General features: G+C 43.3%; 1 protein-coding gene across 1 annotated transcript; it reads right to left on the bottom strand.

Annotated features, from left to right (window-relative positions):
- Positions 1 to 889: 889 nt before the first annotated feature.
- Positions 890 to 16,350, bottom strand: htatsf1 (HIV-1 Tat specific factor 1). The gene is made up of 9 exons (XM_055650460.1): positions 16,105 to 16,350; positions 13,333 to 13,507; positions 11,391 to 11,438; positions 10,270 to 10,424; positions 8,302 to 8,465; positions 7,217 to 7,316; positions 4,736 to 4,825; positions 4,485 to 4,622; positions 890 to 1,733 (listed from the first exon to the last, which is right to left on the bottom strand). Exons 1-9 carry the CDS (start codon positions 16,276 to 16,278, stop codon positions 1,353 to 1,355), a joined length of 1,425 nt encoding a protein of 474 aa, XP_055506435.1. The 5' UTR covers positions 16,279 to 16,350; the 3' UTR covers positions 890 to 1,352.
- Between the last annotated feature and the right edge of the window lie 1,331 nt (positions 16,351 to 17,681).

Raw genomic sequence — 17,681 nt, 5'->3', positions numbered from 1 at the left:
TTTAAAGAGGCGGGTTGGAAATAGGCACAGTAAAAATGCTACCAGCATCATCTCAAATACGATTAAAAAATAAAAACACTATCGTCCCCAATGGCACATCACGAAAGCCTGATGCAGAATGAGTAGTTTGTAAAGACCACTTTGAATTAAATCAAAAGCAAACAAAAACACACTGCAAAATGTAACATGGAGTGAAAATATAAAGTAAGAATAAAGACATTATGGACATAACCAACACTTACAAAATTCACAGGAGCTGCGGGAAACAATCCAAAAACGTGTAATCACTCAAATAACAGGAATACAAGACGAATTTAGCTACATGGACCAGTGATATTTTTTTCCCCATTCAAATCCATTTTGTTTATGAGAATGTTGACAAAATGTATTAGAACAAGGTTTGTTTAAGAAGGAACTGCAGATGCCGGTCTACCTTAGAACAAGGCTTGATACTACTGATTTATTTCAATGTATCTTTCAGGTGGTCAAAATAGTTTAGCTTAGAGATACAGCGCGGAAACAGGCCCTTCGGCCAACCGAGTCCATGCTGACCAGCGAATTAATAGCCAATTAACCTACATACCTTTGGCTTCAGAGTGTGGGACGAAACCGGAAAACACGGAGAAAATCCACATGGTCATGGGGAGAACGTACAAACTCTGTACAGACAGCACCCATAGTCTGGACCAAACCTAGGTCTCTGGCACTGTAAGGTGGCAAATCTACCATTGTGCCACCTTCTTCTCTCTAATGTCAGGAGTTCCCAAGCAAATCACCAAAAACCTGGATCTTAATAATATTACAACACACATACACTGTATTAATGTGCATTGAGCTGTATGCAAATCAAAAACTGGACAAGATGTCCAGAATCATTTTTCAGATGCTCTGATACTAGATCACAGCAATGAACGACCAAAGGAGAAACCAATTGTGATTAGAATTGATTCGGCTTACCTAGTTTGTTTTAAAATGCCTGTTGAAAGAAAACGTGCCTTTAAAACATGGAAGTTCACTTTAAATTAATTTATATTTAAGATCCAAAGTAGAAACAATGGTCTTTACCTCTTTTATTAAGCAGTCCTATTTCCTATTCCAACCCCTATCCCAATTTTATTTTAAACCAGCCCGAGTTGTTCGTGTGTTCTTTGTCTTGCTCTATCTCAGAAGATTTTGTGGTAGGATGTATATTTTTTCTTCTACGAGACATCATAGCCGGGTGAAGCAGGCTGGATGAACTGGATGTCTTTAATGGTCCATTATTCTAGGTTTGCAGCAATGGGACCTCATCTTTCATAATCTTCCAGGTAAAAATGATTTAAAGCAGCTATTAAACAAAATCCTTTAAGCATTCATGCCACCTCTTCTGCATCATCACTCCCATCAATACTACTATCTGTTGATAAATCTTCCTCATTACAATTTTCATCTGCCTCTTCCACTGCGGCTGCAGAATCAACCACTTCCTGCTGTTTACCGTTCTCTGAAGGTGCCACACAATCTACTAATGGAGCCACAGAGTCCTGCGAAGGTGCTGAGCTGTCTACGGATGGTTCTCCAACATCTGCTGAAGTTTGTGTTCCATCTTCAGGGGAAGCAGACAATTCTACAGGTGCCTGGTTGCTTGCCTGTGCTGCCTTCTGGTCATCCGACTTAACATTAGATGGGTCATCATCCAAAAATGACCCCCAGGTTTTTAATCGATACTCTCTTTCCTTTACAGTCTCGTCAACCTAGAAATTACAATAATGTCTTAGAAACTGCTCAGCATAATACAAAGATACATTATAAGCACATCATGGGAAAGAGGGTAACTCCAGAGAGAATAGGCCCCATCCCACACCAAAGTTGTCGTCTACAGTGCCCTCCATAATGTTTGGGACAAAGACCCATCATTTATTTATTTGCCTCTGTACTCCACAATTTGAGATTTGTAATAGAAAAAAAAAATTACGTGGTTCAAGTGCACATTGTCAGATTTTAATAAAGGCCATTTTTATACATTTTGGTTTCACCATGTAGAAATTACAGCAGTGTTTAAACATAGCCCCCCCCCCCCCCCCCCCCCCCCCCCCCCCCCCAGGGCACCATAATGTTTGGGACACAGCAATGTCATGTAAATTAAAGTAGTCTTGTTTAGTATGTTGTTGCATATCCTTTGCATGTAATGACTGCTAGAAGTCTGCGATTCATGGACATCACCAGTTGCTGGGTGTCTTCTCTGGTGATGCTATGCCAGGCCTGTATTGCAGCCATCTTTAGCTTATGCTAGTTTTGGGGGCTAGTCCCCCTTCAGTTTTCTCTTCAGCATATAAAAGGCATGCTCAATTGGGTTCAGATCGGGTGATTGACTCGGCCACTCAAGAATTGACCATTTTGTTGCTTTAGCAGTATGTTTGGGATAATTGTCTTGCTGGCCAATGAGTTTTGAGGCATTTATTTGAACTTGAGCAGATAGGATGTGTCTATACTCATCAGAATTCATTATGCTATTACCATCAGCAGTTGTATCATCAATGAAGATATGTATAAACACGGCTGTAATTTCTACATGGTGAAACCAAATGTATAAAAATGGCCTTTAATAAAATCTGACAATGTGCACTTTAACCACATGTGTTTTTTTTCCCCCAATTACAAATCTCAAGGTGGAGTACAGAGACAAATAAATAAATGATTTGCCCCAAACGTTATGGAGGGCACTGTATGTGATGAGTCGCAGGAGATGAGCAAGGTCATCTGAGTATTTCTCCTGGTTTTACAGTGGTGAATGACTTGATAACTTAGGACAGGAAATGGAGATGATTTGAGGACAGGCCGTATTACCGTCAAGGAGGTGCTGGTCATATTGAGGCATATGAAGATAGATCAAACTCCCGGGACAGAACAGATATATCCGAGGACCTTATGGGTAGCTAGAGAGGAAATGCAGGAGCCCTGACTGTGATACACGAATCATTGTTATATACAGGTGAGTTTTAGTTTGTTTTTTAGTTTTAGATTTAGAGATGTAGCGCAGAAATAGACCCTTCAGCCCTCGAAGTCCACACCAACTACCAATCCCCGCACATTAACACTATTCTACACACACTTGGGATAATTAAAAATGCTTTATGCCAAGCCAATCTCTGGAGTGTGGGAGGAAACCGAAGATGTCGGAGAAAGCCCACGGGGTCATGGGGAGCATGTACAAACTCCGCACAGACAGCACCAGTAGTAAGGATCGAACCCGGATCTCTGGCGCTGTAAGGCTGTAACTCTACCACTTCGCCACCGTGCTGCCCTTGAGTTGTTGGAGGACTGGAGGGTGGCTAACGTTGTGCCTCTATTTGAGAAGGGCTGCCAGGAAAAGACTGGGAAGTATGGGCCAGTTACTGGAGAGAATTCTGTGATAATAGATATGAATGTATTTAGATGGACAGAGGCTGAATCAACACGGTTTTGTACATGGGAGATCGTGTTTCTGAATTTGATTTTTGAAGTAGTAACCAAGAAGGATGACAGGCAAGGCCATAGACGTCATCAGCAAGGCCTTTGATAAGGTTCTACACTGTAGGCTGTCCTGGAAGATTTGATTGCATGGCATCCGGGGTTGTCATTAGGCTGGAAAGAGTGCAGAGGTTTACGAGGATGTTTAGTGTAGAGATACAGCAGGTCAACGGGCTCGTCGGCCCACCGAGTCTGCACTGACCATCGACAACCTGCTCAGACTAGTTCTGTTATCGCACTTTCTCATTCACTCCCCACACACTAGGGGCAATTTAGAAGCCAATTCACCTGCAAACCTGCAGGTCTTTGGGATGTGGGAGGAAAGCAGATTACCCGGAGGAAGCTCCCAGGGAGACTGCAAACTTCACACTTACTTCACCCAAGATCAGGATTGAACCAGGGTCTATAGTGCTGTGAGGCAGCAGATACACCAGCTGTAGTAGCGCATTATTACTTTTCTGATTGGAGGCATGTGGGTAGTGGTGGGCTGCAGGGGTTGTTGGTGCTAGTTCCACTACTGTTTGTTATATACATTCATGATTTAGATAACGTAGTTAATATTGTAGTAAATTTGTGGATGACACCAACATTTGTGGTATTGTAGACTACGGGGAAGGATATCTAAGATGACAACAGGACCTAGATCATTTGAGAAGGTGAGCCAGGGGATGGCAAATGACAAGTGTGCGGTGTTGCACTTTGATATGATAAACCAGGGCAGGACTTGCACAGTAAATGGTAGAGGCCTGGAGAATGTTACAGAACAAGTTTAGGAAATACAGGTGCGTGGTTCCCCAAAAGTGGCGAGTCAGGTACAAGTGTGGCGAAGAATGAGAAAGTGCACTGAGGTGCTTGGCATTGATTGAAACAACTGGCTGGAGCGGAAGCTTGAAGCAACCCCCCCCCCCCCCCCCAACCCATTCTTTATGTATTGTTCTACAAGAATGACAGAATACATGTGCCAAAGCCATTCTAACTCGCTCTTCCTTTTGTACCTGGTAATCCATGACACCATCCCACGTTTCAGCAATTATCTGGCGCCCACCAAACCATCTTCCATTAAGAACAAGCTTACACTGATCAGCTTCTTCTGGTTCTTTAAATGCCACCGAGGCCACTCCATCGGGGTGTCTCTGGAAGTTCCAGCAGATCCAGAATTAAAACATTTCTGCATTTCCTTTAAATAAATCTCACAAACAATTCATGACATACAGAACAGATGAGACTTTTTGAAGAAAATACTCACATCAAACAAAAGTACTTTCTTGACTTGACCAAACTTTTCACATTCCACTCTAAGGTCTTCTTGGATCTCATTTATAATCATGGGATCAGCCTGAAAGTTTAAATATGAAATATACATTTTATTTTATGCCAGTCATAGAGTGCTGTTGCATGGAATCTGAGAGGAGGGAGGGAGGGAGGTTTTACTGCTGGGCACTTCAGCCCATCTCTGTGCAATCAATATTATAACAAGCAGAGAATCAGTGACAAATCTCTAACAACAGCTACATGTTTCTCCAAGTTTATTCCTGTTTTGCACATTTTCTGGCTTGGCAAATGGAGCTCAAGGGTGCAAATTTGGGATGGTAGAATTCTCTGTTAAGTGGGTATGTGTCGATCTCAACCTGGAGATTAGTTTATTTTTTATAATTTATCTTCAAAATCTTTCAAGAAACATTTAGCAAGAACTGTCAGTAAGTGGCCATTAATAGTCAATTAGCTAGAAAGGATTGGGTAAAGACAATAAGCACTGTGAGCAAAATGCTCCGCTGGCACGTAACAGGTTCAGATTGAAAAGCCATGTAAAAATCAAACAGATTATCTGCTATGCAACGCTGTCATAATTATAGGGCATTGTAAATTAATACTAAAGCCCAGCTAGTAAAATGGCTTTTCAGTGAAGGAATAGAATGTGCTACTTACAAACAAAGTTTGCCATAGTTTGTATTCACACAGTACTTAAATTTGTCAATGCTTTAATATTTGGAGTATTGTGTGCAGTTCTGGTCAACCCATTACTGGAAGGATGTAGAGGAGAGGGTGCAGAGGAAGTTTACCAAAATGCGTCCTGGATTAGGGGATATTAACTACAAGGAGGTTGGGCAAACTTGGATTGTTTTCTCTCAAATGCTTGAGTTTGAAGTGAGATCTGATTATAAAAATTGAGGCAGACAGGATAGACAGTCAGAACCATTTCAACTAGACTTGTGGTATTAAATCCAATTCTGGACACAATTTTAAAAAGGATTTGAAGGTGTGAAACTAAAAAAAGTTCCATGTATGAGGGATTATATTTAAGTGGGCAGACTTGAAAACTATATTGTTCTCTTTGAGACAGAATTGGCTGAAGGGAAAGATGTATAGATCTTCAGAAATCGGTTGATGAAGTGGATAAAGAAAAATTGCACCCTTAGGGTCAAGACCCAGTGGATTTAAAGTTATCTGCATTTAAACTATGAAGTTATTGCTTAGTTATTTCTTGGAATTCACTACTTTAAAATATAGCAGTTGAACATTGAATCAGTTTGCAAAAACAAATTTAGGTAAGCAGAGTCAGTATATGGCACCGAACCAGATCATTCGGCCCAGCTTGGCCAAACCGACTAAGTTGCCTCACTGAGCTAGTCACACACATATCCAACCAAACAGTTCCATTCATGTACCAGTGCAAGTGACTTTCTAATATCACAATCGTGCCCGACTCTTATCACTTCTGACAGCTTATTCCATGTATTCCCCACCCTGTGTGTGAAGAGTTGCCCCTCAGATTCCTCTCAAATCTTCCCCCTCTTACCTTAAACCTGTGCCCCCTAGTTTCTAGACATCACCTACCCTGGGGTAAAAACTATGACAATTCACTTCATGTTATATACCTCTATCAGATCAGCCCTCAGCTTTCTGTGCTTCAAGGAAATAAAACTACCCCATCGTAGCCTCTCGTCATCTCAAACCCTCCAGACCTGATAATACCCTTATGAATAGTTTCTTGCATCCTTCCTAATGGCATGGCGAGCAGAACTGCACACAGTACTCCAGGAAAGAAAAATGGAGGTCAATTGGAAGAGCCACAGAGCAAGCAAGGGTTTCTGTACTGCAATGATTCTAGTTTGATTAACTTTGCATCAGTATTTACAGCAAGAGACAACTCTGCAGGATATTCCAAGAAATAAAGATCCTATCTGGAACAGGACTTGCCAAAATTCAAGCAAGTGAGATAATGACAATAGTAATACTAATGAGGAACAAACCAATTACAAAATTACTTTTGGAGTTTTAAAAGGAGAAAAACCATTGCTAGAATCTTTAAAAGATCAACTTTTTTTTAAGACCCTTCTGACTATTGATTCTACAATTATGGTTGTAGAAATTTGAAACGTTTTAATGAACAGACAAGAGTCTTTTTGGTGATAACTCATTCTACCAGTCAAAGATCGAGTGGAAGATCAATTCAAACTAACTACATCTGATTTGAAATCTCTTAAAAGCAGCTTCAAAAACAAATGTCATGATTCTTAAGTGCTATCACCCGTTTCACAGATGTTAAATCATATGGGACTTACTACATGCAGTTGTCTTCTCTGGTAATGCAACCTTAAAAATAATTAGATCATATTGTGATCCTATTTTGTTCTGACCGCAAGTAGCATTTGAACCATTCAAAAGCAATATAGTAAGTAAAAATAGAAAAGGGACAAAAAGTAGGCCATTTATGCTTCAAACCCACCTCAAAATCCGTTGGATGAAACATGTTCCAAAGAATAATAACTCTTTCATGCCTTAATCGTGATTGGCCAGCTTTCTTCTCTGGTCTCCAATCCAGCTGCCTTTGAAAAAGAATTACAACAATAAGGTTTTGATTCGTGAACAGAAACCTTTACAAGTAGAGCTCTATATCCATTGATAATCGATTTAAACAAAGTCTAGTTGAGACAATGAATGAGCAACATCTACAAGTTCATCTCCTGTGATTCTGCTCACTGCAAACTGGAGGGTGATGCTTTCTAATAACAAGAACATTTTAATTACTATATTATTTTGCTGTTGGAGATGTTATTAATCTGTTCAGATCTTAAGAAGTGAAAATCTGAAATAAAAACAAAAAATGATGTAAACACTCAGCATCTGTGGAAAGAGAAACGGTTAAATTATAGTTTCGAGATACAGCGCGGAAACAAGCCCTTTGGCACATCACGTCTTTGCCGACCAGCGGTCCTCGCACACCAACACTATCCTACACACACTGGGGACAAATTACATTTATACCAAGCCAATTAACCTACAAACCTGTATGTCTTTGGAGTGTGGGAGGAAACTGAAGATCTCGGTGACAACGTACAAACTCCGTACAGGCAGCACCCGTAGTCAGGATCAAACCCGGGTCTCTGGCGCTGTAAGGCAGCAATTCTATCACTGCGCCACCGTGCCGCTCTTAAGGTTAATGTTTAACGTCTAAAAGTCACTTCAACCTGAAATTTTAACTCTTTCCAGAGTTGTCGTCAGATCTGCTAAGTGCTCACATAATTTTCTGTCACTTGGTGAATTCAGTCAGATATCAAATGCAATAACTTCCCTGTAGCTTGGCAGCTTGTAATTCCAGCTCATCTTCAAATTCACACGAATTATGGAGGAATATCTATTTTGAATTAATCCAAGTTCTTTATTAACTGTACATTAAGCCAATGTTCCACTTGATCATAAAATAATGGGTGTTAGTGTTTTCTTTGAAGCAAAACAGAGGCTTATAACATTGCGCATCCTAGATGGTTACTGTGGTTTTCTACGTGTAATTCAAGATTCAACAGAACTTACTTCTTTTGCATGAGCAATTTTTTCTTATAATCTTTGCTTTTCTTCTTCTTTTTGCGGGCATCAAATTCTCCTTTCATTTCAAACCTGGCAATTTCGACATGAATCTTGTACCCCCTCATCTCAGTTTCATCCAAAAATTTGAGCGCAAGATCTATAGATTCTTTCTGGAACACAAACAGAAAAATACTTTTATAAAGAAATGGGAGAACACAAGATATAAAACAAAATAGGATAAGTCATGTATGGTCCACGGCTGATCTATGCTGGCCTTCTCTTCTGTGCCAGTTCCCCATAACCCTTAATTCCTCAATCCTTTTATGCTCCTCAGTTTTAAATGACTTGGACAGTCCACGTTACAGAAGAGGAGGGGTTAGAGGCCTTAAAATGCATAACAAAATCCCCAGGACTGGAGCAAGTGGGACATTGCGGAAAACTATGGGAAGAAATTTCAGGACTCCTGGCAGAGATATTTGCATCATCGTAGCCACGGCTGAGGAGCTGGAAGACTGGAGGGTGGGAAATGTTGTGCCTCTATTTAGTAATGGCTGCAAGCAAAAGGCCCGAGCTACAGACTGGTGAGCTTTACATCAAGGAAAATTCCAAGAGTTGGGATCTACATGCATTTGGAAAAACAAAGTGTGACTAGGGATAATCAGCATGGCTTTGTGTGTAGCAAATCTCATCTCACCAATTTAATTGAGTTTTTTGAAGGAACAAGATTGATGAGGGTAATATAGTGGGAACATGGGCTTTAGCGAGGCCTTTGACATGGTATGCTCGCCTAGGTTCGATCACATGGGATCCAGTAAGAGTGATTAAAAAATTGGCCCCGATAAAAATTGGCATGAAGACAGGAGATAAAGGAAGAGGTAAGAGGGTTATCCACCGTCGTCTGTTATTTATATCAACGATTTGAATATGAATATAGGTAGCATGGTTAGTAAGTTTGCAGATGACACTAAAATAGGTGATGTAGTGGACAGTGAAGATTATATCAGAATATTGATCAACCGGGCCAAAGGACTGAGGAATGGCAGACGAAGTTTAATTCAGATAAGTGTGACGTGAAGCATTTGGGTAAGACAAATGAGAACAGGGCTTACATAGTAAATGGTAAGCACTTGGGGAATGTTGTAGAACAGAGACCTAGGGGTGAATATACAAGCTTCATGTAAATAGTGACGTAGGTACACGGGGTAGTGAAAAAGTTATTTGCCATGCTTCCTTTCATCAGTCAAGGTATTAAGTACAAGAGTGCAGACATCATGTGATGGCACATCATGTTACAGCTGGACAAGATAGCGGTAAGGCCACATTTTGGAATAATGTGTATAGCTATGCCCTGCTAGGAAAGATTTATTGAACTAGAAATGGCGCAAAAAGGTTTACAAAGAAGTTCCTAATTTAGGCTTAGACTATAAATATACTATATATATGATATACTATAGATTTAGTTTAGTTTAGAGATACAGCACGTAAACAGGCCCTTCCGCCCACCGAGCCAATTAACCTACAAACCTGTATATCTTTGGAGTGTAGGAGGAAACTAAAGATCTTGGAGAAAACCCATGCAGGTCACGGGGAGAACGTACAAACTCCGTGCAGACAGCACCCGGAGTCGGGATCGAACCCGGATCTCTGGCGCTGCAAGACAGCAACTCTACCGCTGTGCAACCGTGGCCGCCCAGACAAACAAATAATGCAGACAAATTATGGAAAGATGTGAAAACCACAGGGTTATCATGTAGGAACTGCAGATGCTGGTTTAAAAAAAAAAAAAAAAGACATAAAATGCTGGAGTAACCTAGGCAGCATTTCTAGAGAACATGAATAGGTGATCTTTCAGGTCAGGATCCTTCTTCGGACTGAATGCGGGGAGGCAGGAAAGGATTGTGAGTTGACCTCAAACATGGCAGGTATCACAAATAATAAATCACATTTCCATTTAAAGTTGCAACAGCAGTGTACCTTTAGGTAGGAGCAGAGTCCATCTCCCTTGAGATTTCCTTCTTTGTCCTTGTACAATTTAACTTTATATTCTAGTGTTTCTGGATTTTGCATGATGATCCCATACTTTGCCATAAGCTCCACAAATTCATCAGGTGTGATGTCTGGAGGTAATCCTACAAACAGGATATATTTAACTAGGTATATTTAAGCATGTTTTGAATATAAACATTTCAATAGACAATAGGTGCAGGAGTAGGCCATTCGGCCCTTCGAGCCAGCACCACCATTCAATGTGATCATGGCTGATCATCCCCAAACAGTACCCCGTTCCTGCCTTCTTTTCATATCCCGACACCGCTATTTTTATGAGCCCTATCTAGCTCTCTCTTGAAAGTATCCAGAGAGCCGGCTTCCACCGCCCTCCGAGGCAGAGAATTCCACAGACTCACAACTCTCTGTGTGAAAAAGTGTTCCCTCATCTCCGTTCTAAACAGCTTACCCTTTATTCTTAAACTGTGGCCCCTGGTTCAGGACTCCCCCAACATCGGGAACAACTGCCTCTAGCGTGTCAGTGTGGTACAGTGAGATAGTGTGGAAACAGGCCCTTCGGCTCACCAAGTCCTTGCCAACCAGCGATCACCTGTACACTAGTTCTATCCTACACTAGGGAGAATTTACAGAAGCCACAACCTGTCTTTGGAATGTGGGAGAAAAAGGGAGCAACCGGAGAAAACCCACGGGATCACAGGAAGAAGGCATGAACTCTGTAGAGACAGCAACCCTACCGCTGCACCACTCTGCCACCCTAAAATAAAATTGTAAATACAAATTAATTATCACATCAGCTTCTTGGTGTGACAACTAAAGAACTACTCCTGTCAGTTTCACCACTATTATTATTATCATTAATCAATTAATTTATTAAGGCCCTGTCGCACATACGCAATTTTTTTTGGCGATATATATATTGTTCACTCTGCTGTCCTCTATCCAGGATAACTTTGTACATTAGGTCATACTACACTTAGCATTGAGCAAGGGCTTGGCTACACACAGACATCTGAGCTAGAATACGTCAGAAACATTTAAAATCTCAGCACAGTTCACTTTGTTCGTACATTCCACGGTCCAGTACGTACCAGTGATATACACACTTGTGTTCTTCTGTTCTTCAACGTCAATCCAGCCTTTAAGAGAAATATTTACCCATGCTGTTAAATATATTACTGCATGATATACAGATAATAATGCATGTCTGCTACATATATGGACATTCTAGCTTTTTAGAATTCAATTTGTAGAATGGTTCAGTGTGGTGTCACACACGTGACCAGTCATGTTTTACCTCTGACCCTAAACAAACATTGTCAGCATTACATATAAATAGTTCACTTGATAAACTGAAAAAAATGAACTATATTTACAGCACAAAACAATATACCTGTAATGCTTTCAGAATTAGAAGAGATGTATTCTTCAATTCTTCATCTTTTTGGTCACACGTGACTAAGAATGGGCCAAAAATATTCTTCCGTGGATCTTCAATCCTTACCTTAAACCTACATCCTTTAGCTATTGGATGCCGGTGCCACAAGTTTCCTACTATCCATCTCCCTTATAAGTTTGTATACAAGCATTCCCCCCTCCGCATTCTCCGAGAATAAGCAACCAATCCCTCCTCATAGCTTAAACGTTCCATCTTGGCGAATTTCCTCCGCACCCTCTCCAGTTCAATCATTTCAATCCTGACCAAGAATAATTGATCCTTTCCTCCCTGCTCTATGCTACACACCTTCTTTACCACCTTGTGCTGCAGACCTCTGGTATTCTTGGAAGTTCACACCAAGATCCCCATTCCTCAAAACTCTCCTCACCTCACTATTCCAGTCTGCAAATTTGGGTGGTTCTGAACTTGCATATTTTTAACTCTACAACCCTCTTTTAATTTGCATTATTAAACATGTAGTATAATATATTTTTTTAGCAAACCAGGTGAGTTGAATGAGAGCACAGGAAACTACGCCCATTAAGTTGATAAGAAGATTGGGAAGCAAATCAGTAAATTGATATGGAGCAGGAGAACGGGCCCCTGTGAATATACAAGGAGCATGGAAACCAGACCCCACGTGTTCACAAGGAGGATTGTGACAGGACCTCAGTGAGATTATAATCGGCATGGGAAACATCATCTAATAAGCCAAACGCTGAACCATTGGGATTTCTGAACATTCAAATAGCTATTTTATTGACAATACCGGGAGTATATTCCACCCGTCACTGCACATCAGTATTGACGTTGCCAAAGCCAAAACTTCACATGACGCCATCACCATTTTTTGTGTCATCTGTAAACCCACCAGATGTAATGCCTACATTTCCATGCAACTCATGAATGTATATACCAAACAGCAGGGTCCACCATGAGCACTGACTTTCAATCTCACAAATTTCCACCAGTATCATCCTCCTATTATTCAGCCAGTTTGGGATCTAATTTGCCAACACCCTGGATCTCATCTGGGTCCTTGCCAAAAGTCTTATGTAAATCCTCGTAGACAACATCACTACACTGTATTTCTTCTTTAAAATGACCGACTCTGCTTTCAATACTTTAATGTGTCTAACTTATAATGAACCAACACCAACAGCTTGTATTTGCCAAACTATTGATGATGTAGATACAGTAGGGAAAGATAGCCAGAGAAGAAGATAAATGGGATTTCAAAAGAAAATTTTAAAAAATATTTAAAAGACATCTGGACAGGTACATAAATAGGAACAGTTTAGAGAGATATGGACCAAATGCGAGGTTAGACAGGGCATCTTGGTTGGCACGGACAAGTTGGGCTGAAGTGACTGTTTCAATGCGTTACGCCTCGGTGATGAATAACTCTTGTGCAAACTTCCAAAAGTAAGCTCAGCCAAATGATACCACAGAATATATTATATCAACAGTAAAGTCTAACCCTGTGGCACCCACATTCAGGTCTTGGTGCATCTTTTAAACAAGCAAAATCACATACTATAGGAAGAAATGGACTGAAAATTAGCCAAAACAATGACAATTAAAAAAATAATTACCCGCATCAGCTTTCCTCTTTTCTCCTTTTGCGTCTTTCTGAGACGTACTGAGCCCCGAAGGCTTCTCAGTCACACCAGACTTCTCCGTGTTAGTGGCGCCACCTCCAGAATCAGCAGAGGTTTCTTCAATGAAGCCATAGTTTGCTTGATAAGTTGCCAGAAAGTCTTCAGTTATCTACAATGTTAAGACATATTAAAAATACATTACTTCCAGTCTAATTTGGGGGGAGGGGGCAGACACAACAGACTGCAGATGTTGGAACCTGGAGCAACTCAACAGGCTAAGAAGCATAAGCGGGGTGAAAGGACTTGGGGCAGGGAGGGGAGATAGGGTTGAGACCGTGATTGGGCTCAAGACAAGTTAAATGCTCAGAGGACATTTCTTCCAGTGGGAAGGTGGACAAACCTTGGATCGGCCATTATCAGAGTATACCTGGGGACCATTTACAGCGATGTAGAGTGGCAATTTAGAGGCCAATTAACCCACAAACACACACGTAATTTTGAAGTGGGAGGAAATCCACACGGTCACAAGGGGAATGTGCAAACTCCACAAAGACAGTACCCAAGGTTGGTGTCGAGCCCTGCTATGGCGCTGTGAGGAGGAGCATCTCTACCAGCTGCACCACTGTGCTGAACTAATGGGGATCAGGAATGGAGGGAGAGAGAAAAATATATTGCTCTGATGGACAAACATTCCCAATATAAAGTTGCTGTTTTCTAAAGTCTTTCCAAAATTCCATTCACTCTACACCTCCATCCCCCGCCAGGAAGGTCTTAAAGCCCTCCGTTACTTTCTCGACTGCAGAACCAGCCAATTTCCGTCTACTAATTATCTCCTCCGCCTAGCAGAGCTGGTCCTTTCTCTCAACAACTTCTTCAACTCCACCCACTTCCTCCAAATCCAAGTCGTAGCTATGGGCACTCGCATGGCCCCAGCTATGCCTGCCTCTTTGTAGGGTACGTCGAACAATCACTGTTCCAGGCGTACACTGGTCCTATCCCTGAACTCTACCTCAGCTACATTGACGACTGCATCATGCTGCCTCCTGCACCCATGCAGAACTCACTGACTTCATCAACTTCATGACTAATTTCCATCCTGCACTCAAATTCACTTAGACCATCTCCGACATCTCCCTACGTTTCTGGATGTCACCGTCTCCATCACAGGAGATAGACTATTGACCGACATCTATTACAAACCTACTGACTCCAATAGCTATCTAGACTACACTTCTTCCCACCCTGCTTCCTGTAAAGACTCTAACCCCTACTCCCAATAGGGTGATTTCACGAAAGGTCACTGGATCAAAGATCCACACCCACGTGACCGCAAAATATAACTGGAGTACAAACGTCACTTCCAGTACATGTTATTAATGCTAGAAACTCGTACTTTCAAACCTGTTAAAAACCGCGAAAACGGTTAGTTTTTGAGCTGTAAATAACTGTGCCAGTCGGGGTGACCGTGAGACACAGCTATCTTACTTTAGAGTCCAGAAGATAAAGAAAAACGAAGGTAAAGACAAGAGAGCGCTGAAGGGAAAATAACAGCGGAAGTTGTTGGCCGTGCAGATATAAAGATCGAAAATATCGGGATTTTATCGCGTTTGCTCACTGCATTTCATCAAAACATCAATAATGCCTTAGTTTTGATGAAATGCAGCTCCCTGGTCAACTTGTCCCATCCCACCCAAACCACCTCCCCAGGTATAACTGCAGGAGATGCAACACCTGTCCCCTTACCTCCCCCCTCGACTCCATCCGACAGTCTTTTCAGGCGAGGCAGAGGTCCACTTGCACCTCTTCCAACCTCATCCACTGTATCAGGTATCAACTTCTGTACATCGGCTTGGCAATTGTTTTGCTAAACACTTGGTTGCTCAACACTTTAATTCCCCCTCCCATTCCCAATCTGACCTTTCTGTCCTGGGTCTCCTCCATTATCAGAGTGAAGTGCAGCGCAGATTGGAGAAACAGCATCTCATGTTTCACTTGGGTAGCTTGCATCCCAACAGTCTGAACATTGACTTCTCTAACTTCAAATAGCCCTTGCTTTCTCTCTATCTCTATCTCTATCTCTCTCTCTCCTCCCCTTCTCAGTTCTCCCCCCAGTCTTACTGTCTCCGACTACATTCTATCTCTGTCCCGCCCACTCCCCTGACATGTCTGAAGAAGGGTCTCAACCTGAAACGCCACCCATTCCTTCTCTCCAGAGATGCTGCCTGTCCCGCTGAGTTACTCCAGCATTTTGTGTCTACCTTCGATTTAAACCAGCATCTGCAGTTCTTTCCTACGCAATATAAAGTTGCAGTCTGCGACAGACAATACCCAGGCAAATTAGAGTCAGACTCTCTGCCGCTGAAAACTAGCCCCCCCCGGAGCCGGAGCTCATTGTCAGTGTACAGTACAGAGACAACGATGCATTAACAGAAATGCATTATCCTGGGATCTTCCACAGCTTCCCCACCTGCCCCCACTCAGGGCTCAGCACCTACCCGCTGTACACCAAAGATAATACAGGAACGATCCTCTGTACGCCCACCCAATTCCCCCCTCACTCCCCATCCTTTACTCTCTCCCCTCCTTGTCTCTCCCGCGCCCCTCCCCTCCCCTTTCCCACACCCTCCCCCCCCTGTTCTTCCTCTCCCTAACCTTTTCCCCCTTCCTCGCCTCCCCCTCTCCTCACCCGCCTCCATCACCTCCTCAACGCCCTCCTTCACCTTCACCCTCTCCCCTCTCCCCTGCTCCACCTCCTCTCCCTCCCACCTTGGGGAACCAGGCCCTCTTCCCCCCGTTCCCCTCGCACTCCGTGCCGTCCTCATCCACCATCGTTTTGCCGCCCCCCACATGTCCACCCCGCTCGTGTAGCTGCTGCAATCGCAGCTGCTCGTAAAAGTCAGCGTTGGGCTGGTCGCCGCTCATCGCCGGGTCGCCGCTCATCCACTGCACAGGCCTCCGGGCCGGGCCGCAGCTCAACTCTCACCCCGCGCTCACTTCCGGCGGAAACCGCAGCTTGTCCCGAGCAAACATACTAGAGGATCCTAGATACTGGAGCTCCTCTTGTATCTTTGGTTCCAACCCTCCCACCTCCCTCAAATCATTCCTCCATAGATGTCACCCCCCCCCCTCATCCCCTTCCCCTTCCCCCTCACCCCCTCTCCCCTCATCCCCCCCTACCCCTCATCCCCCCCTCCCTCACCCCCCCTCCCCCCCCCCCCCTCTCCCCCTCCCCCTTCACCCCCCTCCTCACTCCCCCTCCCCCTCATCCCCCCTCCCCTCCCTCATCCCTCCCTCATTCCCCCCCTCCCTCATTCCCCCCTCCCTCCCTCATCCCCCCCCTCATCTCATTCCCCCCCTCCCTCATTCCCCCCCCTCATTCCCCCCCCCTCATTCCCCCCCACCCCATCCCCCCCTCATCCCCCCCCCTCCCTCCCTCCCTCCCTCACCTCACACTCGCTCACCCCGTCCGTCACCTCCCCCTCGCTCTCCTAACCCCCCCTCTCCTTCAAGTAAACAAGAGATATAGACCAATGAATGAAAGATATGCAAAACAAGTAATAATGATAAAGGAAACAGGCCATTGTTCGCTTTTTGTTGGGTGAAAACGAGAAGCAGGTGCAACTTGGGTAGGGGAGGGATGGAGAGAGGGAATGCCAGGGTTACTTGAAGTTAGATAAATCTAGATTCAAACCACTGGGTTGTTAGCTGCCCAAGCAAAATATGAGATGCTGTTCCTCCAATTTGCGTTTAGCCTTGAGCTGACAATGGAGGAGGTCTAGGACAGAAAGGTTATTGTGGGTGTGGGAAGGAGAATCAAAGCGTTTAGCAACCGGGAGATCAGGTAAGTCCAGGCGGACTGAGCGAAGGTGCGGAAGCTGGGCGAGGGTCTGCCTATCAAGGATAGGCCTAAGATAGACACAAAAAGCTGGAGTGTCAGTGGGACAGGCAGCATCTCTGGGGAGAAGGAATGGGTGAAGCTTCGGGTTGAGACCCTTCTTTAGACCTGACCTGAAACGTCACCCATTCCTTCTCCAGAGATGCTGCCTGTCCCGCTGAGTTACTCCAGCTTTTTGTATCTATCATCGGTTTAAACCAGCATCTGCAGTTCCTTCCTACACAAGGATATGCCTAGTCAGTCACAGCAGTAAATGCACCCACAGACAAAACATTTTCCTCTCCAAGCAGGGCAATGTCAAAGCTGTTTCATCATCGCTAGAAGATGGCCAGATTCCAACAATCTTAGTGGGAGATTGCAACTTCTCCAATATTGACTGGGTGTAAAGGGCATGGACAAGATGGAATTTCTTAAACTTGGCCAGAAAGCTTCCTTATTCAATAAATAG

This window comes from Leucoraja erinacea, chromosome 19 (genome assembly GCF_028641065.1).
Source record: "Leucoraja erinacea ecotype New England chromosome 19, Leri_hhj_1, whole genome shotgun sequence".
Taxonomy (NCBI): domain Eukaryota; kingdom Metazoa; phylum Chordata; class Chondrichthyes; order Rajiformes; family Rajidae; genus Leucoraja; species Leucoraja erinaceus.
Note: the sequence above shows the minus strand (reverse complement) of the source record. Positions and strands in the feature narration are given on the sequence as shown.

Excerpts from the sequence above, each read along its gene's own strand:
- htatsf1 (XM_055650460.1), bottom strand. The coding sequence starts at position 16,278 with ATGAGCGGCGACCCGGCGATGAGCGGCGACCAGCCCAACGCTGACTTT. Across the intron at positions 4,623-4,735 it reads AGAAAGTACTTTTGTTTGAT|AGACACCCCGATGGAGTGGC; the intron begins GTGAGTATTTTC and ends TGGAACTTCCAG. Across the intron at positions 1,734-4,484 it reads ATGGTGTCATGGATTACCAG|GTTGACGAGACTGTAAAGGA; the intron begins GTACAAAAGGAA and ends TGTAATTTCTAG.